The sequence below is a fragment of the Schistosoma haematobium genome, chromosome 3, assembly GCF_000699445.3.
Source record: "Schistosoma haematobium chromosome 3, whole genome shotgun sequence".
NCBI lineage: Eukaryota > Metazoa > Platyhelminthes > Trematoda > Strigeidida > Schistosomatidae > Schistosoma > Schistosoma haematobium.
The window spans coordinates 29,745,112-29,772,755 of record NC_067198.1 but is presented as its reverse complement, the minus strand read 5'-3'; the positions used below and the strand labels follow the sequence as shown (position 1 = coordinate 29,772,755).

The 27,644-nt window shown below is 33.3% G+C and overlaps 1 protein-coding gene across 1 annotated transcript in view; it reads right to left on the bottom strand.

Moving 5' to 3' along the window:
- LRRC71 (Leucine-rich repeat-containing protein 71) overlaps positions 1-27,644 on the bottom strand; it is a 63,394-nt gene that overhangs the window by 23,121 nt on the left and 12,629 nt on the right. The window contains exons 9-11 of the mRNA XM_051219021.1: positions 26,795-26,878; positions 23,149-23,244; positions 1,613-1,735 (exon numbers count right to left, since the gene is read on the bottom strand). Coding sequence (XP_051069532.1) covers positions 1,613-1,735; positions 23,149-23,244; positions 26,795-26,878 — 303 coding nt within the window. The remainder of the gene's footprint in view (positions 1-1,612; positions 1,736-23,148; positions 23,245-26,794; positions 26,879-27,644) is intronic.

Genomic DNA, 27,644 nt, shown 5'->3' with positions numbered 1-27,644 from the left:
AGAGGCTAACAATATAGTCCATTACGACAATAAAAGCTTTGTAATCAAGCCATTTATCTCACAGAACGCGATATTGTAAAAATAATGATGGATCTTTATAAACCATGCCGACCTAAATATTAAATTCTGTCTTATTTACATAAAATTCTCCTATCTTATTCATTTTAGGATTAACAAAATATTGTATTATGATCAGATGATTGTACTTTACAAAGCTTAATTTTTACATTTTTCCAAACAGCAAATATATCCGGTCAACAGAATAATTAAAATTAAAATGAATTAAAATCACCAATAAGAACATTGAGGGAATAAAGTTCAGTTTAAGGTAATAGGTTTCAATGTTGCTGACGAATTACTAACGAATTAACCAAAAACAGTGACTTCTCGAAAGAACATAGAACTATCCTGTGTTCAAGTTTGTTTAATTTGAAATATGTCGTATACAAAAGTCGACAATACTTGATGTTTATTTCTGATATAACGCCAAAATGGAAATATTTTCTGTTTATCCACGCTATACTATGATGGTAAAATAATAAGATCGGTGTCCGAGGTTATACTACCACAAGACAGGATACTCGATAGGTACACTACACCCATACTGAATCATCCTCTACCAGAAACAAGATTCACGACCAAACAAAAAAATGAAGTACAAACTAGGAAATATTGTATTCAACATCATTATGAGCAGTTCACGCTTCGTGAATCCACAGTAGAAATTGATAATGTGAAGTAAATCATGTACTAAGTAGCTAGTGTCTGTCAGTCCACGCTCAGTGGACAATAACTTATTGCTTTCACTACCCCACACCAAGTTTATCAACCGATTATGCAGTCCATACCACACCCAATACAAATGAGTATCAACACTTTGTTAACATCATGATAGTAAATTAAACGGACGAAAGCAACACAGGCACAAGGCACAATATCAGTAAAAACAAAATATGAAGAATATAATTTAGAAATTACGGTTAAAAATAATGAATAGAGAATATAAAGCAATGCTATAATTTAAGATATGGAGGACTATATATATATATATATGTCACTGCAATTAATTTTCAAGACGTGTTACATTTGGTTGTTTCAACTATTAACTATAATTCCTTTAGTGTTTTTGAAGTATTTTCGAAGCGTAAAAGAGAACAAAACACAATTGAACCTTTCCTAATATTTTTCTATTCGTCTATTAATGTTTAAGTAATAAGGAAGTATGTAAGCATTTACTTCTAAGAGGATGAAAAAATTTTAAGTGTAAAAAAATCGTGTAGTGGAGCATAATTCGTTATTTGCTGTTAAAGTGTTAGGTTGTAATTTTTTCTTGAATCGGAGTTTGATTGTGAAACTTAGCTATTGAAATTCAAAGAATGTGGCTAGATTCAATAGGACTTTACAAATATTAAATTATTATCAGAAAAAGGGTTTTGTGGAGATTGTAGTAGTTTAATAGTTGAACTCATGAGTCGATTAAAGCTAGACCATCATAGAAAACCTGGAAATCAACTATTAAATATTGAACTGTATAGCAACTCAACGTCTTAGAACTTAATTTAGTTAAATCATAAAATAATTAATATCTAAAAGGAAAATAACTTTGGTTTACCTTAGCATTACGACCACGAACAGATTTGTCGCGTTTCTTTGCACCACTTACACCTTGTGTGGATTCTTTCGATGTGTCACGTATACTGGGAGATGCTTTAGATTTACGATGTCCTGGTGGACTCTGAAGAACAACCAAAATAGTCAAGAAATAACGGAAAATATCACTAATGACAACTTCAAAAAATAATAATTAGTTTTGATATAAACGGTAAAGTGGACAGTCGTTAGTATACATAATCAAACATCTAATCTAAATTCGTCCCAAACTAACAATCTATGGAATACATAGATAATCAGGTATAACATGAAAAATTACCAGTTTTTTGTTGTACTGTACATTGACAGTCATCAGTAATATGAAAATTACGTTTAATTCGGAACTTAAAAATCAACTATAAAACTTCATGGTAAACGAGTTATTCATAAACCATTAGATTGTGATCTATTTACTGCCAACTTCAAGTACTCAGTAAATGATTCCTTAGTAAAAATTTCAAATATAATCATAGAGCAACACTCATTGTTAGTTTGTAATATGCTAATAAGGAATTGAAGAACTTTACATTGAAAACTAACTTCAAAGTTAAAGTATCATTATCTGTTATCTTCTATAACTATGAAAACAACAGTATTAGTGATCATACCCCATTAATAAATGAATTAACCACAACCTTTTATTACTATTTAAAGACAATATTCGAGAAAGAAAACTAGCTGGATTAGTATACAGTTACTGATTCAACAAGAGTATTGAATTTCGGAACCAAATTAGTCAATATTTTTATTAAAGAAAAAAGTAAACTAGTCATATTACTACAACTCAAATTTTCATCATCTTATGACAAAACAATCTAAAAATCATACACTATTAAGTATAGAAATGTATTTTACCAGACACATGTATTTTCACTGTATGTCAGTGTTTGAATTATTCTAGAATAAATTTAATAATCTGTACATACTTGATTATTTCATTTAATAATGTTTATTTTACTTATTAAGAATATTTCTCAATAATTATTACTAAATTAGGAAATAATTTTCACAATTGAATTCATGAGTCGATCTAAGCTAGATCGCCATCGAAAACTTGGAAGCACCGAGACTCCTCAACAATGCGTCCCTACAATTCCATGGATAGATTTCGTGTAACTTGAACTCAGAACCTCCGGTTTCGCGCGCAATTTTTTAATCTCTAGACCACTACGCCAGTATCCAAAGGAGAACAAAGAACCAGTAGGGACGCTAGGCTGCTCATACCGGTTGAACGTCTTTGGTTTGGCACAGTATTAAGTTTGTACGAGTCGTATTTCGATTGGCAAATAAATCACGTGATAATTAGATGGGCTTAAAGACACAATAATATGCATCTTTAGAACATCTGCCATTAAGCATTGAACTTTATATGTTCAACTCCGCCTGGAGTCCCTCCGGGGGCTACTGCCGGTCCCAAGCCCGGATAAAGGAGGAGGGTTGGGCATGGAGTTAGCGTCCCCATCCCGTAGAAAACTAACTCGCTAAAAAAACGCTAACCAGAAAAAATTATTCAAACCTTTTAAACTCTGCCCTGGGAGTAAGAAGGTATTCATTTAGAAGAATTATGACGCCTCATGATGAAAGCCGAATCCCTTCGGAAGTTACGAGGCCGATGCCCCTTCTGACAACCAGAGCGACCATTTATTTAGGTACATGGAATGTTCGTACAGTGTGGGACACCGGAAGAGCCTTCCAGATTGCTGCAGAAATGAGAAGATACAACCTAGAGGTACTTGGGATCAGTGAAACACATTGGACACAAGTTGGACAACAACGACTAACTACAGGAGATCTCCTGTTATACTCCGACCATGAAGAAGAAAATGCACCACATACACAAGGAGTTGCATTGATGCTGTCCAAACAAGCGCAAAATGCACTTATAGGATGGGAATCTCATGGACCAAGGATCATCAAAGCCTCGTTTAAAACAAAGAAAGAGGGCATTTCAATGAACATCATCCAATGCTATGCGCCTACCAACGACTACAATGAAGACGCTAAAGATCAATTCTACAATAGGCTGCAGTCAATGGTCGAGAAGTGCCCAACAAAGGACCTGACCATTCTGATGGGAGATTTCAACGCCAAGGTTGGAACGGACAACACTGGATATGAAGACATCATGGGACGACACGAACTGGGAGAAAGGAACGAAAATGGTGAGAGATTTGCAAACATAGGTGCCTTCAATAAGCTGGTCATAGGCGGCACCATATTCCCACATAAACGCATACACAAAACCACATGGATTTCACCGGATCACTCTACACAAAACCAAATCGACCATATTTGCATCAACAAAACGTTCAGGAGGACTATAGAGGACGTGAGAACCAAGAGAGGAGCTGATATAGCATCAGATCATCACTTACTGGTCGCCAAGATGAAATTGAAACTCAAGAAGCACTGGACAACGGGGCAGACAGTATCACAAAAGTTCAATACGGCCTTTCTCCAGGATACTAACAAACTCAACAAATTCAAGATAGTCCTCAGCAATAAGTTCCAGGCCTTTCATGATCTACTCAATGGAGAAGGAACTACTGCGGAGAGCAACTGGAAGGGGATCAAAGAGGCAATCGCTTCAACATGTCATGAGGTCCTGGGTCACAAGAAGCACCACCACAAGGAATGGATCACTGTTGATACACTGGATAAGATTCTAGAAAGGAGGAACAAGAAGGCAGCGATCAATACCAGCCGAACAAGAGCAGAAAAAGCCAAGGCACAAGCTGAATACACGGAAATAAACAAGCAAGTGAAGAGGAGCATCAGAACCGACAAACGTAAATATGTGGAAGATTTAGCAACGACGGCGGAAAAGGCTGCAAGAGAAGGAAACATGAGACAATTGTATGACACGACAAAGAAACTCTCTGGAAATCGCTGCAAACCAGAACGACCAGTGAAAAGCAAGGAAGGCGAGGTAATCATCAACATTGAAGAGCAACAAAACAGGTGGGTAGAACACTTCAAAGAACTCTTGAATAGACCAGCTCCACTGAACCCACCCAATATCGAAGCAGCACTCACGGACCTCTCAATCGAGGTTGGCCCACCAACAATTGAAGAAATCAGCATGGCCATTAGACAAATCAAGAGTGACAAAGCAGCAGGACCGGACAACATTCCAGCAGAGGCACTAAAAGCAGACGTAGCGGCAACTGCAAGGATACTCCACATTCTCTTCAATAAGATTTGGGGTGAGGAACAAGTACCAACAGACTGGAAAGAAGGACTACTGATCAAAATACCGAAGAAAGGCGATCTTAGCAAGTGTGATAACTACAGGGGCATCACTCTTCTCTCAATACCGGGAAAAGTCTTCAACAGGGTATTGTTAAACAGGATGAAGGACTGAGTAGACGCCCAACTTCGTGACCAACAGGCAGGATTCCGTAAGGTTAGATCGTGTACAGACCAAATCGCAACTCTACGGATCATTTTGGAACAATCAATTGAATGTAATTCATCATTCTACATCAACTTCATTGACTACGAAAAGGCATTTGATAGCGTGGACAGAACAACACTATAGAAGCTTCTTCGGCACTACGGCGTACCTTAGAAGATAGTCAATATCATACGGACGTCCTATGATGGATTACACTGCAAAATCGTGCATGGAGGACAATTGACAGACTCGTTCGAGGTAAAGATCGGCGTCAGACAAGGTTACTTACTCTCACCCTTCCTCTTTCTCCTGATGACCGACTGGATCATGAAGACGTCAACGTCCGAAGGAAAGCGCGGGATACAATGGACATCTAAGATGCAGTTGGATGATCTAGACTTCGCAGACGATCTGGCCCTTCTATCCCAAACGCAACAACAGATGCAGGAGAAGACGAACAGTGTGGCAGCAGCCTCAGCAGCAATAGGTCTCAATATACACAAAGGGAAAAGCAGGATTCTCCGATACAACACAGAATGCACCAATCCAATCACAATTGACGGAAAAGATTTGGAAGATGTAAAAACCTTTACGTATTTGGGCAGCATCATTGATGAACAGGGTGGATCTGATACAGATGTGAAGTCGCGGATCGGCAAAGCAAGAGCAGCATATTTACAACTGCGGAACATCTGGAACTCAAAGCAACTGTCAACCAACACAAAGGTCAGGATTTTCAATACAAATGTCAAGACAATTCTACTGTATGGGGCAGAAACCTGGAGAACTACAAAAGCCATCATCCAGAAAATACAGGTGTTTATTAACAATTGTCTACGCAAAATACTTCAGATCCATTGGCCGGACACTATTAGCAACAACGTACTGTGGGAGAGAACAAACCAGATCCCAGTGGAGGAAGAAATCAGGAAGAAGCGCTGGAAGTGGATAGGACACACATTGAGGAAAGCACCCAACTGTGTCACAAGACAAGCCCTCACATGGAATCCTGAAGGTCAAAGGAAAAGAGGAAGACCAAAGAACACATTACGCCGGGAAATGGAGATAGACATGAGAGAAATGAACAAGAATTGGATGGAACTAGAAAAGAAGGCCCAGGATAGAGTGGGTTGGAGAATGCTGGTCAGCGGCCTATGCTCCATTGGGAGTAACAGGCGTAAGCAAGTAAGTAAGTAAGTTTATATGTTCATCAAACCACTAAACATACATTGTCTTTATTTTTTATTGCTCCTACAATTACAGTTTCATAATCTTATTTCCCATTAAGGAACTAATCATTTTATGTTATTTTCAAGTACAGTAATGCAATCGATAAATCATTTCGGGTTATGACATAGGAGGTTCACCAAAATTATTCAACCTATGGATAATCTTCATTATGGATTAATATCAGCTAGGGGAACAATGAAATACATATAAATATGACGCTAAATAGCCATTAAAACTAAGCCTGGAAAACATCTCGGTCATCCAGCTCAAGACTTTTAGATGTTTTGACAACCACAGTACTTTCGACAATTAAATCAAAAACCAGTAGACATTAGTCCATAACCTAAAGCATTTATTACTTCATTTTAATTTATCAGTTTGTAAATCATTTACAAATAGGAGTGTAATTTATAGTCTGACAGCATAGCAACACTACATTTTTGTAAAAATATTTCTAATCACTTTTTCAAATACTATTCATGATTAATTTAACCCGAGAAATTACTTAGAATGTGATTCACTTGGTAATGTTTTACTTGAATCTTCTCATTACAGTCCTAAACATCAAAGGGGAGATTCAAGTAAAGCAATACCAAGTGAATTAAACTTCATCCCATTGCACAAGTAGGTGGCTGTCAGGACTTAGTAGTTAAGTGGATAAAGCGATGGCATTTGAAGCGAACAGTGTTGGGTTCGAGTCTCAGAGTGAACATCAACTCTGAGATGCCGGTATATCCAGCTGACGAGTCCAAAATAGGACGAAACGCGCGTCCTGGATTCCACAGCTAGCCACTATTCATCTTTATTTATAAATTAAAATGTGAGTTCAAAATATAATGGGAATGCCTGTTTACTCCTAGTAACATTTCCGAAGTATTTTTGTACTTTAATTTGTCGTTAACATGACATTTTAGGTTAGTTGTTTGGTGATAGTATGTGCAATCTACAGGTTTAAATATACTGAATCATTTAGCTAATGAAAAATGAATAATTTAATTAGAAATATTAAGATCGTTTTTGTTTTCATTAGGAAATAATTCATTTCTTGTTAGACTAAGCTACTAAACCACCGAAAATAAAATGTAGATTCTTAAAAGTTCATCTTTTGTTTCTTCTGTCTTTTATGTTGACTTTTTCTTTATCTTTCAAATGTTACACAAATTAATGAATTTTATTGTAATTAGTGTCCCAATCTATTATTATATTAATCCTTCATTCATAGAAGAAATCACTTTCGATACAGAAATTTTCTTTAATTAAAACTAAATAACATTTCCGTAGATTCATATCAAATTCTTTAGCCTGAAAAGTAATATCATATTTATATCACTTGATCTGATGTAAAATATCAACTGAAATTGAAGTACATATTACTATATAATAAGGACAGTGAAATTGGGAAAGAACCAAATAATTTTCTTCATACAATACACATCTATACTGAGGGGGGAAAGATGATGGATATAGATATAGGTATATCGTTTAATAAATGTGACTTTGTTGTTTATTTACAATGAAGAAATAGAATCAATAGTTGTTAACCTTGAAAGATTATGGGAAAAGAAAAAAAAAGAAGCAGATTACAAAACACTCTTCACGTGATAAATAAAAGATTTTAATTTATATTTTATGGAAAAAATTCGAGTTTTCATTTATTCGGTTAGTATTATTTGAACAAACTTTTGATAACTATTAAATGAATAAATTATCTAGGTTAAGTAATGTTTACATCATTTCAGATAATAGCTTCCTAGAATAATTTAAGAACTTTAAATGATCTATCTAAGTTCAACAGTTGAGATCATGAGTCAATTGAAGCTAGACCACCATGGAAAACCTGGAAGCAATGGATGGCCGTTTCGTCCTAGTATGGGACTCCTCAGCAGTGCGCATCCACGATCCTGGAGTCCTAGTGAGAAGCAGTGATCAGTGGAGTTCAACCAGGTCTGTTGTGAGATGGGAACTCACTGAAGACAATGATGGATGTGTCACTCAATTTCGTGGATTAGTTGAAGTTAGACATTGACACCAGTGGATGTCGGACAGCTCAGTGTTCTAGAGGTTAAGCGCTCGCGCGCGAGACTGATAGGTCCTGAGTTTGAATTTCGGGAGGTAGGATCGTGGATACGCACTCCTGAGTAGCCCCACAATAAGACGGAACGACCGTCCAGTGCATCCAGGTTTTCCATAATGGTCTAACTTCAATTGACTCATGATCTCAACTGTTGAAATTGCTACAATCTCCACAAAACCCCTTCTGATCTATCTAAGTATTTAAACTAACATACCATATAGAACGTAGAGATAGTTTATTTAGCGACAAGAAAATAATTGATATAAGGCTGGATTCGACAATGAGTGAAATGAATTACCAGTTATAATACTTGCCTTTCTACCTATAGGATACAAATTCAAATGACATTTCATCTACTCAGGTTTTTGTGATCCGAGATCTGACTTCAGGTAGATCATTTGCTGCGTGTTATCGAAATATACATATCGTCAATCCTCGTAAACAATTATCGACTTAACTCGTGTTGGTGAATAATGAGATTAAATAAGTCAAATACGAGAATGAATTTCGAATACATATTTTTCATAGTCATTGATCCAGACAAGCGATCGAAGAAACGAAGCAAAGAAAGTGAAGGGAAGGGAGTGAAGCGAAATGACGCGCAATGGAGAAGACATATAAGCTAACTTGATCTAACCAAGCGTGGATCGATATTTATAGTCAGGCAAAAATAAGTTACAGACATGCGATGAGTAAAATAAGAAATGTACACCACAAACTTACATAAAACCAGTCAATGTTAATAAGCTAATAATTAACAAGGTCAAAATGTAGCTTGAGAAGAATGAATAAATTGATTTGTCCAGATCCTAGAATAACTTATGTGGGCTTGATATAGTACCAGCTGCTACAAGGTTCTGGTAATTGAGTAGTAGTGTTTAGTCGTCACAACTAGTGCGTAGCTCAAAGATCAGTATCTTAGCTTGTGTCTGATAAGCTAAATTATTGTTATTGTTATTAAAACTATGACGGTCACAGAAACGACTGATAATCATGTGTCAACTGAAACATGATCTATGCGAAATAAAATATCATTTAGTTATATCTTCTGACATGATTATTTTAACTCAAATATAAACGAGTTTCCGATAATGTGAATCAATTTCCTTAATCTATGGAGTGAAAAGAAGGATTGCAATCTGAAATCACCTCTCATTAATCATTGTGTAAATATTTATGCCTAAAGTTAACCAAACATTGATCAAATAAGATTATGACTGTAATTTAAAAACGTTATGATCATTTAGTGTTATGTACAAACGTTTAGTTGAAAGTAATTGTACTTCAGAATATTTCTGTATATGTTCGACACTATTCTCCCATATAATTAAACAAGATAACACACTAGTTGTACATCCCAACAATTTTGACATCCACGTGTATATGTCAGTTCATATGTAGGCGGTAGTAGGGGTTCCTTTTGATTATAACCATTGGTTACAAACTATTTTTAAATTTAACAAATTCTTATAAGATCACCAAAATTCAATATTATTTCCCTGAAGTTATAAAAGCCCCTTCTGTGTAATCAGATGTTGATCAATATATTATTTACCTAAAATTTTTATTTACAAAACAAGATTATTTCGAAATACATTTTAATTAAAGTAAGTTTGATCTTGATCTTGAATCAAGTCTTTTTTTATTCTACATTTTACAAAACAACTGTAAAATTACGCATATAATAAGGAAAGTAATATACAGATAATAAAAATTGAATTGTGTTTCATTCCAAGATAAATATATATGTACATTATATTTCATCAGTCAGTCAGCTACAACGTAGGACCAGGCACATATACGCATCGATCCAAGTTACCGTACCTCATTAACACAAGATGGACACCAGATTCATAAAAGTAGTTAATTCAGAGGTGGTAAGAAAGATTGCATTTAAGGACATAGTACAGGAAGAAATAATTAGTTCGTAGAAAGAAAGATATGAAACGATTTTAATCTCTTAGTTTAAGGGAAGATAGAGAGTGTATACACCGACGACATTGTGACCGATTCTGAGCCATGTCACCAAGAGTCTCTAACCATGGGTTACGATAGTCACGCGGACCCCAACCAAGTAGTCTGCATCTACCAACATGGCTCAGACTAGAAGTTAGTGAATCCAAGCACTGATGCCACGTTTTGGTTTGGCCGCCCCTGATTTTCTTCCAACCATCCCCAACACCGGATAGCATTGCGCGTCGTGGTAATCGGTGTTTGGGCATACGTAACACGTGGCCCAACCATCTCAGTTGATGAAGATTCACAACCTCATCAACTGATTTACCATCATTCCCTAATACCCTGTGTCGAACAACACTATTACTTATCCGGTGATCCCAGCAGACGCCAACAATATTTCTAAGGCATCTGTGGTCAAATACTAGTAGCTTACGAGTGTCTTCTACTCTTATAGGCCATGTTTCGCTGCCGTAAAGTAAAACAGAACGGACTGCCGTGCAGTATACTCGTCCTTTTATTGATAGACGGATATCTCGCCTTCGCCATAGGTGACGTAAGTTGGCAAAAGCCAAACGAGCTTTTCGAATCCGTGATGAGATTTCGTCCGGTACCAACCCATTAGGGCTGATCAGACTTCCAAGATAAGTGAAGTTGTCAACGCGTTCGACTACTTCACTCCCTATCCTTAGTTCAGGTGTTGACGCAGACCAGCCCTGAAGCAACAACTTGCATTTCGAGGGAGAGAAGCGCATTCCAAACATTCTGGCATTGTTGTTTAGTGCTACCAGAAGACTCTGCATTTTACCAGTGTCTTCACCAAACAGGACTATGTCATCTGAGTATTCTAAGTCGATAAGTGAACCTCCTGGAAGGAGATCAATACCCGAGAATTCCGTCGACGAGAATGTTATTTCCATCAATAGGTCTATGATGAAGTTAAACAAAAATGGGGAAAGTGGACGGCCTTGACGGACACCACTTGAGGTTGCAAAAGCAGATGACAGTTCGCCATAAGCTCTTACTTGACTGGTAGTGATTTTATTTCATACATAATTATATGAACGAAGAATATTCTTTTCGATGAATTTCTTATCAGGTTCTACAATTATCATATCCAAATTAATAATCCATAAAATTGGCCAGGTTTAACATGTGAATCAAGAATTGTTTGTCGTATCAAATCAAATCGTTAATGTTGGGGCTGACTAATATGAATTGTTATAAGTGAAATGAAATTATAAGATAAATGTTCAGAATAAATATGGTCAACATGGGATGAGAGAGAGAGGATAATGTAATTAAAAAATCGAAGATTACGTAATATGCAGAGTGATATGAGTTAGGTCAGATATAGTAGATAGGGGTGGATGCTAAATAAATTTCCGCAAAAGGTTAGCAAGTGTATTAATAATAATGTCAATAGTAAGATGTGTGGATGAGATATGTTTAAAGTGTATAAATAAACAATAATCAAATTACGTCACCATACTATAAAATAGATTAGTAACTAGTTGGGCCCGAAGTTGGCCATGGTAAAAGGAGCGGTTGAACATATTTCTTTTGGGTGCGAAGCTCTAGCTTTTCGATCCGAATAGCAGCCGTTTGCAAGATTCACAATCTGACGGAATTAAATGATGTACTCTGTCTTAAATCTGGCCAATTTTATGAATTATTAATTTAGATATATAATTGTAGTACCCTAATGAGAAATTTTCGAAGAGAATATTCTTCGTTCATATAATTGTGTTTTAATATTTCATATAGTTAAAAAAAGTTGAAAAAAGAAAGACAATTTACTTAAAGAATATTGTTACTGAACTATAGTTCAATTTGAACTGAAGGAAATAAAAAAATAAAAATTCACATAAATCTCATTTTTAATAACCAATAACCTTAAAAGTAAGCGATAAAAACAAACTTGTTTTTCTAATCTTTCAAATGATCTTATTCTCAAATTATGAATATTTAAAGTGAGGTTTCTTGTGTAAAGTAGTCATATGATAGTTTGTTTGTTTTCAAAAATATCTGCTTTTATTTCTTCTAGGTGGGTTTACTTCAAATCAAATTATTTTATGGTCATTTTCATAAAAGAAAAAAAGAACAGAGTTGACCAGTAGTTTTAGATATGATCAAAGTGACAAGATTGAGAGAATCGTTCAGATAAAAATAGAATTTTTTTTAGGAGAGAATGGATTAGTTTGTTTATATATCATCGGCTAATCATACGCAACGTGGAATCTGGGATATGTGTACATCGGTTCAAGTTGTTACACCCATTGAGCACAATCAGATGAAATTATAGATAAGAAATATATTTTCAAGATGTGATATGAAAGATATGATGGAAACACTTACATCGAGTAGTGACCATTAGAGAGCAAATATCGGTGTCTGTTACTTAATACTTGACCTTGAACTGGTATGTCTCGTTGGCCTAGTGTATTATATTTTTCTTCTTGAAAAATTAATCTGGCTTTCTAGACTCACCTGAAGGAAATGTTTCGAGGGTATATCCATAAGGCAAAGAAATGTAGTCGAATAAACAGTAATTATTTTTGAACCGAATGATGGAACAGGAAAGTCAATGAGACATTGAGTCCTCATACAACCTAATAAATTGAAACATCAGATTACTGTATTGTTTATGTAAGAACTGGTCGTTCACTAAACATCTTTCTAATTCTAATGTGACAGATGTTAAGATAAATCCGTCCAACGCACATTTCAAAATCATTTTTTTCGTTTCAAATCCCCATCTTCAAGCTTTAGATAATTCTAATATATGATTACCTATCTTGGAAATGAGTCGAATGACAATTTAAACGAAAATACTGATATAATCTTTCTACTTATGAGTAACATGGGGAAAACACCAAAACTTTTAGGAAATGGACCACTTCGTATATAAATGACATAGACCGCTTTGAAAAAATAAGCAGAAAACTTAAAATCAATATATTACTATCGATTACCTTTTTCGACGATCAATGACTTTTTATGTAAATGCAAAAAAACAATCCAAAATCATAAACTCTAAGTCTCTTTGTCTCATCAACTTTCTATTAAGTATAAAGCTAGACATTTAAATATGCATAAATAATTAGGTAATTTTTAGAGTATACGAAGCGACTGCATCATCCTTGTATCATTAAGTCCACATAACTGGAAATGTGTCAGTAAATCAAATTGATAAATTCGGAACAAGCCTTTACGATATGAAATTCGAACTAAACCCAGTTATTAAAAATTCCCATATTATAAATTAGAATAATATATATAAAAGTAAACAATTTGGTTTTCAGTCAGGCCTTACTCTAATATATACAGTAATAATTAAATGTATGTATGAAAATATTAATCTAATCAGAGCAATTCATACGTCAATGATAACAACAAACTAGATTACATAACTATATATCATACGTTTTGCCATATCGATGTATGTCTACAATGTCAGTTACTTCTGTAAAAAAAATCTATGACGAGCGTACAACCAGACATCGAAGCGAATAACTTAATAAGTCCTCCGATTCGCGGTTGGAAAGCATATGACTAAACCAATAACTAGCTCCGTTCTACAATACTTGGTTGATAGGGATTATGTAGTTGATAAAGACAAATCATTTAGAGTAATTTATTACATACCAACTACTTTTCCCTATAAAGTTCGATCTCATTTCCTATACACAATAAAAGTTATAAAGAATCGAGTTAACAACCCAAGTCTTTGTGTTCATAAGAAATTTGTAACACTGATTACCATTCTTGACCGAATTAGGCATAGATAACGATTTTACTCATTGTTTTCTATGCCCTATATACGTTTATTCTTCTTCTTCATCCTTTTCCGAATATACTCTTCACTTCGTACCATGCAATTTCAATATTTTTTAGGGAATGACTATTTAATCAATGTCTGTTTTTTTTTCCATGTATTTGACCTACTTCTGATATGGCTTATGGAACTGCTAATTATCACGTGATAAGATCGGCAATTAAAACACCGAGTTATTAACCAGACCAGTGACGCATAAACCAGTGCGAGCAGCCTAGAGTTAACTCTGAGTTCTTGTTGGACCTCGATGATAGTGGTATTTCGCCTAACCCAGCTGGTTCAGTCCAGAACACCAATATCAGCCTTTGATATATGAATCATGTATCTCAAACATACGCAGTTTATATACTAGCAAATCAAACCGTTTCATCAATATCTGTATTTTTCCATGTATTTGACCTACTTCCTGTTTTCGAACTTGGATTCAAATACAAACTCTAAATATTCATTTAATGCCCCAATAATTTACATTATGTCGATCACATAAATCATCTTAGTTCCGATGCTTATTTTTATATCCATAGATTGAGATCATTGAGATGTAAAAACTTTTTTTTAAAAAAAAACATTGATTCAAAGGAAAATTCAACAAAAAATAACTTTTTAGTTGAACCAATAATTTTTACTTACTTGTTGAGTCAACTGTGGAAATAAATACATATACTGTACATGTCTATGTAGAATTTCCCTTTTTTATTTACATTCATGATAATACTGTCACAGTGTCTGTTAATTACGTAGTAACCAGGCCATAGATATAATTAAAAATTAATTACTGTTTCAAAATATTAGCATATTTATTTAATTTATTTTAAGAATAATGTAATCAGATTCCAACTTTGCACAATCAAAAAAAAACAAAAAAAAAAAAACAATTCATTCCCAATCACAATTTGAGTGAAGTAGTTTAAGTGAACATAAATGATGAAAAATCATTAAATCAACTATACTACTGAAAATATTTGTAAACTATTTGATCATATCATGAAGAAATCAACATCTGGGGGGATCATAGGATACAGTGGACATCTATGATGCAGTTGGACGATCTAGACTTCGCATATAATCCGGCTCTTCTATCGCACACGCAACAACAAATGCAGGAAAAGACGAACAGTGTAGCAGCAGCCTCAGCAAAAGTAGGTCTCAACATAAACAAACGGAAAAGCCAGATTCTCCGATACAACACAGAATGCACCAATCCAATCAAAATTGACGGAGAAGATTTGGAAGATGTAAAAACCTTTACATATCTGGGCAGTATCATTAATGAACATGGTGGATCTGATACAGATGTGAAGTCGCGGATCGGCAAAGCAAGAGCAGCATATCTACAACTGAGGAACATCTGGAATTCAAAACAACTCTCAACCAACACCAAAGTCAGAATTTTCAATACAAATATCAAGACAATTCTACTGTATGGGGCAGAAACCTGGAGAACTACAAAAGCCATCATCCAGAAAATACCAGTGTTTATCAACAGTTGTCTACGTAAAATACTTCGGATCTGTTGGCCGGACACTATTAGCAACTACCTTTTGTGGGGGAGAACAAACCAGATCCCAGTGGAGGAAGAAATCAGGAAGAAGCGCTGGAAGTGGATAGGACACACAATGAAGAAAGCACCCGAATGCGTCACAAGACAAGCCCTCACATGGAATCCTGAAGGTCAAAGGAAAAGAGGAAGACCAAAGAACACATTACGCCGGGAAATGGAGATAGACATGAGAGAAATGAACAAGAATTGGATGGAACTAGAAAAGAAGGCCCAGGATAGAGTGGGTTGGAGAATGCTGGTCAGCGGCCTATGCTCCATTGGGAGTAACAGGCGTAAGTAAGTAATTTGATCATATATTTACAATAAATAATTACTAGCATACAACTAAAGAGAAAATTCTACTTGAATAGTTATCCAATGAAAACAAAATCTATACAAGCTTCTCAATGTGTTTTACAGAAATTGAATGTATACTTAGCTTATTTTATATCAATAATAATATTCATTATATTGTAAGTTTTCAGTGATTAGAATAAAAAACTCAATAATGTGTAAATTATAAAAAGAGAATTATAATATAAAACCTTCAATTCATACTAAAATATTATTAATCTAATTTCGTCATTTATTACAATCTAATGTCTCATTTTTATACTTAATCATCTCATAATTCATGATTATCCATAATGTAAGCAAACTGATAGTTTGATATTGTAAATTATAACTTTCAGAAATATGTATCTTCTTTAATCAAATGTTAATAACCGATGACATTGTGTAGACAGTGTTTCTATCAAATGATAACCAGTAGCACACAATTACTAAATTAAACTAAAAGTACACTGATGTATAATAATTTATCTAGTACAATGTATAATAGAATGAAACAAAACTCTTGACATTTAATCAATCAATTTTTGTGTAGAAATTGAGAATATTTTTCATCAAACTATATCTATATTGATATTGCCAGATGCATAAAGTTAATCTGTATGAATAAATCCTTGTCTCTTATAAAATGATTCATACATATTTTTATAAGAACTTCAATTTATTAAGAACAAGACTGAAACCTTCTTCGCATAATTTCAAATAAATATACTTGTCAATGTTAGATGGTGGTTGGAGGTAGTCGACAGGAAACCCTGTCCTTGTTTCGAGCTACTTGGCACTCGTCAGCAAGGTGCACCTGAAATCTTGAGGGGACTGGTGCTCCCTGACGGATTCGATCCCGTGTCACCAGGCTTCACAGTCAGAGACGTTACCACTGAGCTATCCGTGCCGCAACCAACTTCCTGTAGGACTGAGATGTAATCACAATTGATTGATCACTGAGTGATGACCAATTTCATGTGTGTCAAGTGCTTATTATTAGTGTAATTATAAGTTTTAAGAATTGTATTTCTTATAGATAGATTTGTTTATATGTGGTTTTGTGTGAATCAGGCATATAAAAAAGTGTCAAGTATATAAAATATTACTGATTAAAACCCAAGATATGTTTATGATATCTTTGAAGTCTACCATTTGTAAGATATATTGAGAAATCAATTTACTTAAGGAGAAGATATCAGCTGAAAAACCACTGAAAACCAAAAAATATTTAACAGTGTTTTCTTCTCATTTGAAGTTCATTACCAGTATTTATCCAAATCTCAATGTGGGGTCGAATAAAAATCACTAAATATGACTGCTACCGCGTTACCACCAGTTCGGAATATGTTAGCTCATCTTTCTAAATTCATTCATTTCATGATTTAGTGTAATCGTAGTACATCATAGGTTGAATAGAATTAGAATAAATGACTATTCAATTGAAATTTTCATTTTTAGAAATATTGTGTTCATTGTTAAACTCAAAGATACTAAGTTAATTCTTTTGTAAGTAGATGTGCTCTCCTAAATTTTAAACTAGAATAAAATGGCTCTCCTGTGTTACGTATATTTCAATGATTTGCTTGGTGATATCAGACCCTAAAGAACCTTAATTTTTAAAAAATCAAATTTTCTAAACTTTTTTTAATCTTAATGCAACACTTCACTTGTCCTTATTGAAAATTAGAAATATAGGACGCTTATTCCTAGTGAAATATCGTTAAACTGGTTAGTTTTGTTGTATCACGATAAGAATAATGAATGATATTTTTGGGATCCATTTATGGACCAATACTATGAGTATATTTTTATCGTAGAATTGTTATGTAACTAAACTATTCATATTCATGTCCCTCTTATTATGAGTTTCATTTTGACCTATGAACTATTGTTATACGATTTACCATTCATGAATTATTCCCTGTCTGTTAATCGCTACCTCCCTCATTCACAGCCACATCTGGCTAATTCTTGTACAAATGTTGTTTCATATTTTATTGGTACGTTGTGGTCGGTTTGATTGGTATATAAACTCAGTATGCTTGAAATATAATGATTCATATCTCAGAGGCTGAGGCTTGCATTCTGGACTCAACTGGCTAGGCTAGACAGGGAAGCGGGACCAATCAGGACTCTATGCCGTTCTTACGTGTTTGTGCGTCTTTGGTCCGATCGATAATACACTGCGCTCTAATCCACAGTCACAGTTATAACAAGTTTAAACATAAGAATTATTTTAACCTATGATTTATATACTTTACATATTTTATCATTAAAACAAAACATCTCAATGTTTAATGAATTTAACAACATTTAAATTCATAACAAAATACAAAATTAAATTAATAAGCCATTTATTCATTTTCTTTTGCTACAAACTTTAATCAATTTCATGACTTCCTGTTTGTCATTCCTCTCTCTCCTTCTCTAACTTGTTTCATCTATGAAACTATTTGTTTCATTCCTAACGAACTTCCTTTCCATGTTGATCAGAATACAGCAGAACTGTTCATTTTTAATAAGAAAAATCGTTTACCTTTTTAAAAAAAATAACTGCTTGTGCGGCAAAAACCAGTGTTTTTCTATACAGTTTGCATTGATTTCCCCCCGTTAAATTTAATTCGTTTAATATTTATTGACAAGAATAAAAAGGATACTCAGTTTTTCCGGACTTTTCATTTTTTTTCATATACAGTATGACATTATTTCTTCTTTTAATTATTCACACAAATGTATATTTGTTTCCATATACAAATATATTATTCATGGTTAGAATTGTTGTTAAGCATTGAGTAAACAACTAGTATTATGTACTATCGTTTCTGAGCGTACAATACATAGATTAATCTCTTGAGTCTATTTTGCATAGTGTTTGTGAATTTTTTCTTCTAATTAGTGTACGTATTAAAAAAATACAGACAAATGCAAGTACATTGTTTCCCTTAGGAAAAGTGCTTTTATATACATACCTCATTTATTATATGTTGTACTCTATAAGACTGATTTAATAATAATAATAATGATAATCGCAGCTGATTCAACGCATTATTTAATTTATAGATAGTGAATAGTTTCTAAAAACAATCTAAATGTTTTAGCTACGGAAGATCATATTCTTTATTTAATTTGAAAAATAAGCCTGATAACACTTTATACGAATCAATAATCAATCATTTAGAAGTAATCGACTTAAAACACCATTGAAATGATAAAGAAGATATGTGTCTCAAGATGATAACGTTTTTCTCGTTGATCATAAAATCCAACTTTATCAAAAATGAGAAAATTATCTTAGAATCTTTCATTGATGATACATCTTGTGGATTAGTTGTTATTTGAATTACTGAGATTCATGAAACAACTTTCACTGGAAAGGTAAATTACAGTATTGATAGACTCAGTTGTTCCATTCTCGGATCATAGTTCACATGATCATACTTATTTAGCATAATAGTAATGCATGTATAATGAGGCTTAAGTCAAATGAAACTATCGATAAGAGCCTTAGTTACTGGTGTTTTGCTACATATTGTTAAAACTTGGTGAAATAAACATTATCAAAAATATGTCTGCATATATATCGCTTCTATATTCAAATGATTTTAAAATAAACATAATTAACTCACCTAACTATTAAAACAATTGGATGTTTTACTTTCATACACCAGATGACTAGCCTATCTAAATCATATTTCTTTGCAAATTACACCTCAAAATAGCCGATTATTACACATTGGTAGCAAATATCTTTACCAAATCAACAAATGAAAATCTACACTCTGAAAACAGAGATTTTAAATAAATACTTAATGTTATTTCCCCTAAACAAGCATTAATATTCAAGCTTCACAACCATAGAGCAGTACACATTAGCTTAACTGTTCATCAGAGTTGATGCAATGTATGTATAAACAGCTCAATCAGTTCCATAAGTTTAGAGTTCAGGGAATCACTAAAGGCTGCATAATTTTTGTTGTCACTTCATCTATCAAGTGACTCTTGGAGGATCGTAAGTTTGAAAAATTTTAATCGTTATTTAACCTTAAGATAAATATATTTAATGTATGAAATGATCTAATTCAAATAATAATGTATTAAAAACAAGGTGAGTCATAAATAGATCATTGAAATACATTAAGACAATGTAATCAAACTAGATAAATTTGAGTCACAGAAATAATATGACGTTTAGATATATGTTTGATATGTTAAACTACTTTATAATTAAAATGAATATTAACTTACTAGGCTCTGAGACTGGTAAACATAGAAAAAGAAATGAAACTTCGAATCTTTTACATATAACATTCAAGATCTTCGATTCCTGTTCAAACGAACTGACTGTGTCATTTGAAGGACTTCTATCTCATCGTTTTCACCAATTTTCAGTCAATATGGTGAATTGTTTAGCACAGTTAAATCAAGATCTAATCTAATCTATCTAATTTCTAAATATGAATTTGATCATGCCTTAATCAGTGCCACCTTTACTCACTTCGATTATTATTCTTATAACTTTATTATATTTATAAACAGACTCAATCTAAATACTTTTTTAATAGGCATTTCAACAATTACTAAGTCTAACAAACTAATTTCACTTACAATTATATACATATACATAGGCAGAAAACTTGATTCTACCTTTAAATTATTAAACTGGAATACATAATTGCTAGAATCTGGTAAGAATTTATTGAGAAGAATATTCTTTTTGCTAAATAAGTAAGAACAAACATATTATCAATGACTTTCAAACTGTAGAATCTCATGATCTGCTTCCAGAAACACATTTATATAATTACTGGACTGAAATGGGAAGACTTTCCTGATAAAAATTTATCAACACGTATAAAAAAGTTTCTTAATTTATGTTTAGCGGACTCAAACCTTTTAAAAGTGACTTTTAACTATGATTTGATTAGTATTGATAATGTAATGTATTGACCACAAGTAAAGCATCATTGCTTAGATTTTACGGAACAAAAGAAGCTCGTCATTTTTGTTTCTTGAAATTATCTTAGGAAATAATTAAGTAATCCTCTATTTAATCTTATGGCTTACTGTCTAATTGTTCTTTCTAAACACTGACCATAAGAAATTACGGAAAAATAATTTCCGAAAGTTACGAAGTACTTCCATTTAGACATTTAAAAGAAAGAAATGAAATGATAGACGCTAATTTTTCAGTTAGACTTTTACCATAGAACTGTGATGCGTGCTACTTATATTGACATAAGTAGTATATAACGCGAGTCATGAATGCAATGTCTGGCAGCAGTAAATTGGGAAGAGCAAGAAAGGAAGAACGGGGATAAAAAGCAATTAGTATAGAAATGCAAGGACAATGAAGTCCGAGACGATTATTAAACATTTTGCAAATTAGGTATTATAGTATGTCATTAAAGAGAAAGAATGTATTTGTAAAATCTCAAACTCTTTCGCTGAGATTTTACAAATACATTCTTCCTCTTTAATGACTCACATTAACTCGGTGCCCAAATATTGTGAAACTATTCGTTCAAATTTAGACGAGAGTTCTTATTTATTATAGTATGGTTTTTCTATTTTACCAAGTAACTCTGTAATGTTGTGTTAAGTACAATTCGGTTGTCCTCGCCTGTGTTCTTCTTCATTACAGGACTACACTAATTTAGTCATGCTTCATAACTAAGATGAAAACCATTCACAAGTGAGTGGTGGTGAACTATATTTACCGACTCATTCACCAGATATGAATTTTCGTACTTGGATTTGTGTAGTACTCCAAGCATGAAGGTTAACGATATTAACCGGTTACTCAAACTGAAACAGATGGAGCTTGATTCGAACTTACGACTCATGACCTAAAAGTCAAACACCCTAACTAACAGTATTTCAAATTTAAATATTTATCTATGAAAATACTGAAGAATGGTCTGCAACATAACTTCACAGTGGATGAAGATAAAATAGTTTGAATAATAAAAATTCTCACTGAATAAATAAATTACCGAGTTACATAAAATCCATTAAGAGAATTCAAAAGTGCTGTGACTGGTCTCGTTAGCAGAATTTAACAAATATGCATTAATATAATATCATATTGGCAGCAAAATCTGACCTAAAACCTCCTCACGGCGCCGTTGAATAGTAGGAGCAACCTTACTAGCCAACTTAGGCGATCGACGGAGATCAAACTGATCACCACCTCTGTTGTGTCCTTAATCAGCTCGGGTCCCTACTCGAAGCTCACTTAACTGCACCGGGCAACCTGATATGTATCTCATGTATAAGAATTGCAGATGTCCTCGGGCTTATGTAGTTCAAGTATGTAGGTGTATGCAAAGGGTGTGCGTGCGGTGTCGTACAAAGGAAACGTTAGCTGAAATATTATCTACCCTATGTCCAATAAAACCAGCGGCCTAATCTATCAGGTCAAAAAAATTATAAAAAGATATGATAGGAGAGGCTATCAACAACCTCCCTCTCGAGAGAATGCTTATGTTTATGTGTGTGTTAGGAAGTACTGGGGTGGTAGCCATGGGTTGAATGACATGCATGTAATATGTAAGAGATAGTCTGTGTAATAAATACGTTTCTAATGGAAGTGGTGAACATCTACCCTCCCAAGTGGATGAATACACCTATATATCTGCTATGAGATGCATGGGATAAAACATGTGTGTTACTAGTGTCCATATATGATGTATTTGCTCACATGGTAGGTATACCTGTGTGTATACCAAGGAGTACTTGGATGAAAGTCCGTGTGTTACCTAGTATGTATATAGACTATACCTATCCAAGGTAATTAAAACCTTCAAAAATTCTTAACTTGATCTTTTTACGATACAAATATATATACAACGACCTGCGGGACGGCGGTTACACACAAAATCACATCCGTGCGGTGAGTTTGTGGGCCTTAAATATACGGAATTCATTCCAGAAGGATCTACACAGGCTCCCTCAGAAAAGGCTGTACCAACCAATCTAGCTGAAACACCATAATATCATAATGATAAGTTGATTGGAATAAATTATTTTTATCCAATCAATTCATTTCTTACTTATATAATTAGTTTAAAATATATTAATTTTAAAATATACTTCTACTTTATAAATATAACAGAACATAGACTTACAGAAATTGGTGGAATAGATTCAGATTTGCTTTTCTCTGAATGACATAATCGTCTGTAAACAATTTCTTCATGGGTTAAGAAAAATTGAGATATAACCTAATAATTAAGAAAAAAGTTTTAAAAGTAATTTTTGAAATGATTGATACGAATGAATACATGGAAACTAATTATGTGCACCTCAATCAAGTCAGATCATAATTTCATTGATTAATTAGTTGTTCACATAACCTTATATTCTACAGTTACTTATATTTTTTAATGACTTTAATCGGGATTATGGTTTGTGGTTACTGATTTGCATACAAATGTGTCATTTTATCAGAAATATGACTATTCTTTGTAAATCACTTATTCGATCTTCGGATATATCCTTCCCTCTGCAAGGATTGAGTCAATGATTTGATTTTCGTGAGTAGCCAGGGCTCAGTGATCCTACTACTGTGATGAATGAAGACGTGGCTAGGAGCAAACCAATTTATTGTACGAAGTAACATCACACACTACATTTTTTTAAAATATGAAAACAATACATTGAATAAATCATTTTCACATGTTCCTTGAATTGTCTCTCACATGCTCCATCGTTCTTTCATTCCTGATGCTACTTGAACAGCTTCTACTTCTTCTCCCTTATGTTCCTCTTCTGTCAGTAAGAATCCTTCTTTCAACTGTTGATACATACTACTTATATGTGTCCGTTTAAGCAGCACACACCATATTGCTAATATCATTCCGAGGAGTAGATAGTATATTTCTACATGAGCACATTATTTCCCCCTATTATTATATCAACTTTACTCACGGATTTATGAACAAAGCAATTTGGGTTAAGCAGTTATATTAGTATTAATTGATAATAATGAAAGTTATATAGAATTACATATCTGTATGTGTGGTTTAAGGGCCCTAATTTCAGTCTCTGACGGAATCGTGGGTGTGCACTGTTGTAAAGTTCCATACTAAGATAGTTAGGTGTCCGAATTCCTTTAGTCTTTATTGATTGTCTAGCTAGTCAACGACTAATATAAAGTGACTCCAAAATGAACAATATCCACAAGCCTTTCATTCTAAATATTATTAAATTTAAACACTATTCAATGACTCAAAGTAGACGTTTGGTCCTCAAATTAATCTCCCACAGAATAGGTCATCATAGACCTGACTAACTTCATATTTAAAAATGTAGATTTCCAGTGGTGTTCATTAAAAACGCAGAAATTCAGACAATCTAATTTGTGTAAAATAATAGATGACTGATCAAAAGTCAGAATAAACTTAGTCTTAAGATGTACACATTACCTTTCATTCTTGACTGAATGAAGGTGGTTATAGTATTTTTTAGTGTAAAGATGGGGTGAATCGTCATTAGCTAGTATATGAGATTACATTGCTATCTTTGTTTAGGCATTTAATATTTTCTAAATAAATAAGTTTACCAATTTCTATGAATATTTTGTGTAGAAGTAGTCACTTCATACTTATATTTTCGCATATATCCAGAAGACTTAACCTGTTATAATAGCAATCACTTTAGTCAAATATCATGAGAGAAAACAGTGAATATCAGACAAAACTAAACATACACTATAAAATTCAAGGACTTTTCTAAGAGTAGGTATGTATTAGTGGTTTGAAAGCTTAGTTCGACCACGCTCAAACCCAACGAAAGTTCCCACTGATAATGTCATTAAATATTACCTTAGATTTGAATAGAACAGTCGATTACTTCACCATTGTGATCTTCAAGTATTACATCATTATTTACGCTTATTTTTAGGACGACTATGTACAATCAAGCTAATTTTGAAAGTTAGTCCGACTACATTTATAGTAATGAAACAATCCATTGAACAAAACTACTAAATTTGAAGAGGTAGACGAACGGATGTTTTCCAACATAACTGATCTTTAAATTTCAACCTAATAAGTTTCAGAAGACAGAGAATCATTGTCAAAATTACCGAGTTCTTTCGTAAAATGTGGAAAATCACACACTAAATACTTCATTTGTAAATCTTCCTTCAATTGTTTTTAACTTCATCATTCCTTCGTTCCTGTTGTTATTGCAAATACTATCTGTTTACACTCCCATTCTTTTTGATTCAATATTCTCAACCTTCTGTTGTCAGGCACTCCACTTCTGATTGATATCACATACTACTTATGTCGACAGACACAAGTAGCATACACCACATTATCAGTGTTTGATGGTTATGACTAACATGTTCAGTTTCTCATTTCACTATTGTAGCACCTCACCTACACTTTAGTTTGTTCAGTTTAATTTTCACACGCCCTTCAAATAACTTTTTTAACAGATGGTGTCATTAGGCTAGTAACAATTTATTAATATCTTTGTGTTATTACTATCTTGTTTGTACGAGTATGCATACTTGATCACATATTACAGCCTAAACACAGATATATCATGATAGTTTTAATGTCAATTCCCTAAATTGCTCGACGACTCATTCACTTGCTTAATATGTATGTGAATCTCAAATCTCAATAGTTCACTCACCCGCATTCGTTCGTATTCGCTTCGAGCGCTCGCGGCTTTTCAATCTATACAATACAATAATACACTATAGTCAACGCTTCGTATTGTCTTCTGAAATTTATACATCATTGGGAGTTATCTAGTAACGGTTATCAGAACGATAGATATACGAAGCATAGGAATAAGTTCGAAGAAATTCTATTATACTATGATCCTGACCTATTGCCATTTTCTTTAATTATTGATCAGTTGTTGTTACTTCTTCCTAATTCTCCTCATAGTAATTAACTTGCTAATAAATTAATATTTAATTATTATATCCTTTATATTGATCATTGTAATAATTTTCTCTCATCTATAAATTGTCATCATTTTATCGTTTGTCACCAACCTTTAGATCAATACACAACTTCCATTTGATATTCGATATTTCTAGATAATTTGTGACACAATCTCAACTTGTTGTCTAGTAGACTATACACGTTAGTATAATTATTACTGTAAAGTCTCAGTAAATGATATGACTGGAATGAAGAATTACTTTACTGAATAGCTTTGGTTTTTTGAAAATGTATTTGCGAGATTCATTGGAAAGATGTGGATACAATAACTGTTTTATGTAATTCATTTGAATACTAACGACTGAATAATAGACAATTCTTTTAAGTCACTCATCTTCCTGTTCGATTAATTCTTTACTTTTAGAAACCATATTTTACCAACATTTATTTTAAATGTAAACTTACTAGAACAACTATCAATACTGACATTAAAATAGAACAAGACCAATTTTACAACCAACTCAGATCTTATTTCTAATCCAAACTTCCCTTTCATCATTTTAAAGGGTTATTTTAATTACCAGCCAACATTAAATAAAGAACCACTGAATGCGTATGGACAATGAATGTCTGTTTCACCCTAGTTTAGGAATCCTTACCATAGAGCACTCATAGTCCCAATACGCAATTGCATTCAGGAAATTGTGAAGTGCTATGCAGCAACTAACAGTTTAGTTCTTAATTTTTACTCAGGTGCATTATTGTCAATGGAAATTCTTAATTTATGAATTTAGTTGTTAATAAATATTTTCATAAAAATTACATGATATAAGAAAAATAATTGAAAACAAAGTGGAACACTTACTTTTGCTAGTGCTATACAACCAACGTCTGTAATTTTATTGTTGCTAACTGATAATGTAAGTAGAGTACGGTTTGTTCTTAGTGCCTTTATTACAAAAACAAACAAACAAACAATTTAAAAATAAAAATTCACTTGTAGAATATGGTGGTTGGTGTAAATAGAATTGTAATATAGATTTATGACAGTATGTGAATCATACTATGACTAACAGTCGATTTTTAGTTTACATTCAAGAATAAGAAACCAAATTACAATAGTTATTTAATGGAAAAACAACCAAGGAAGATAAAGAGTACTAAACACATATTTCGTCTTATTTTCATGATGAAACCTTAGGCACTTGTTCTTCTTAACCTTAAAGCTGACTAAAGATGAATTTCTAACTTGTTTACTTAGCTACTATTGTTGTTAGAACTAGTATCAATCAATACGGAAAATCCGTTGTTCACTCGATAAATCAAAAATATCAACTTAGTTAGGATTTAATAAAAATACATATCGTATATTTCGCATAGCTGAAATCTAATCGAAAGGAAATTGGACAGATATGTTAATTTTGAAGATAGTGAAAGATTGGGAGATTTAAACCAAGCAGAATCGCAGTCATTTTAATAGTTTTTTTTTTAAAAAACAAACCAGATACAATCAATATACCTAACTAAAAGAAAAAAATGCATAGTTAATTTGGAGAAGAAAATTATGGATATTCTTCTTGTTCTCCCCATAATTTCAACACGATTATACCTTTTGATCTTCAAGTGTTAAGTACTTGTGTATGTAAATTTTACAAACATACAAGGTATTGGTATGCATATCGGTTTCCATACTCATTAATTGGTTCATCTTAAAA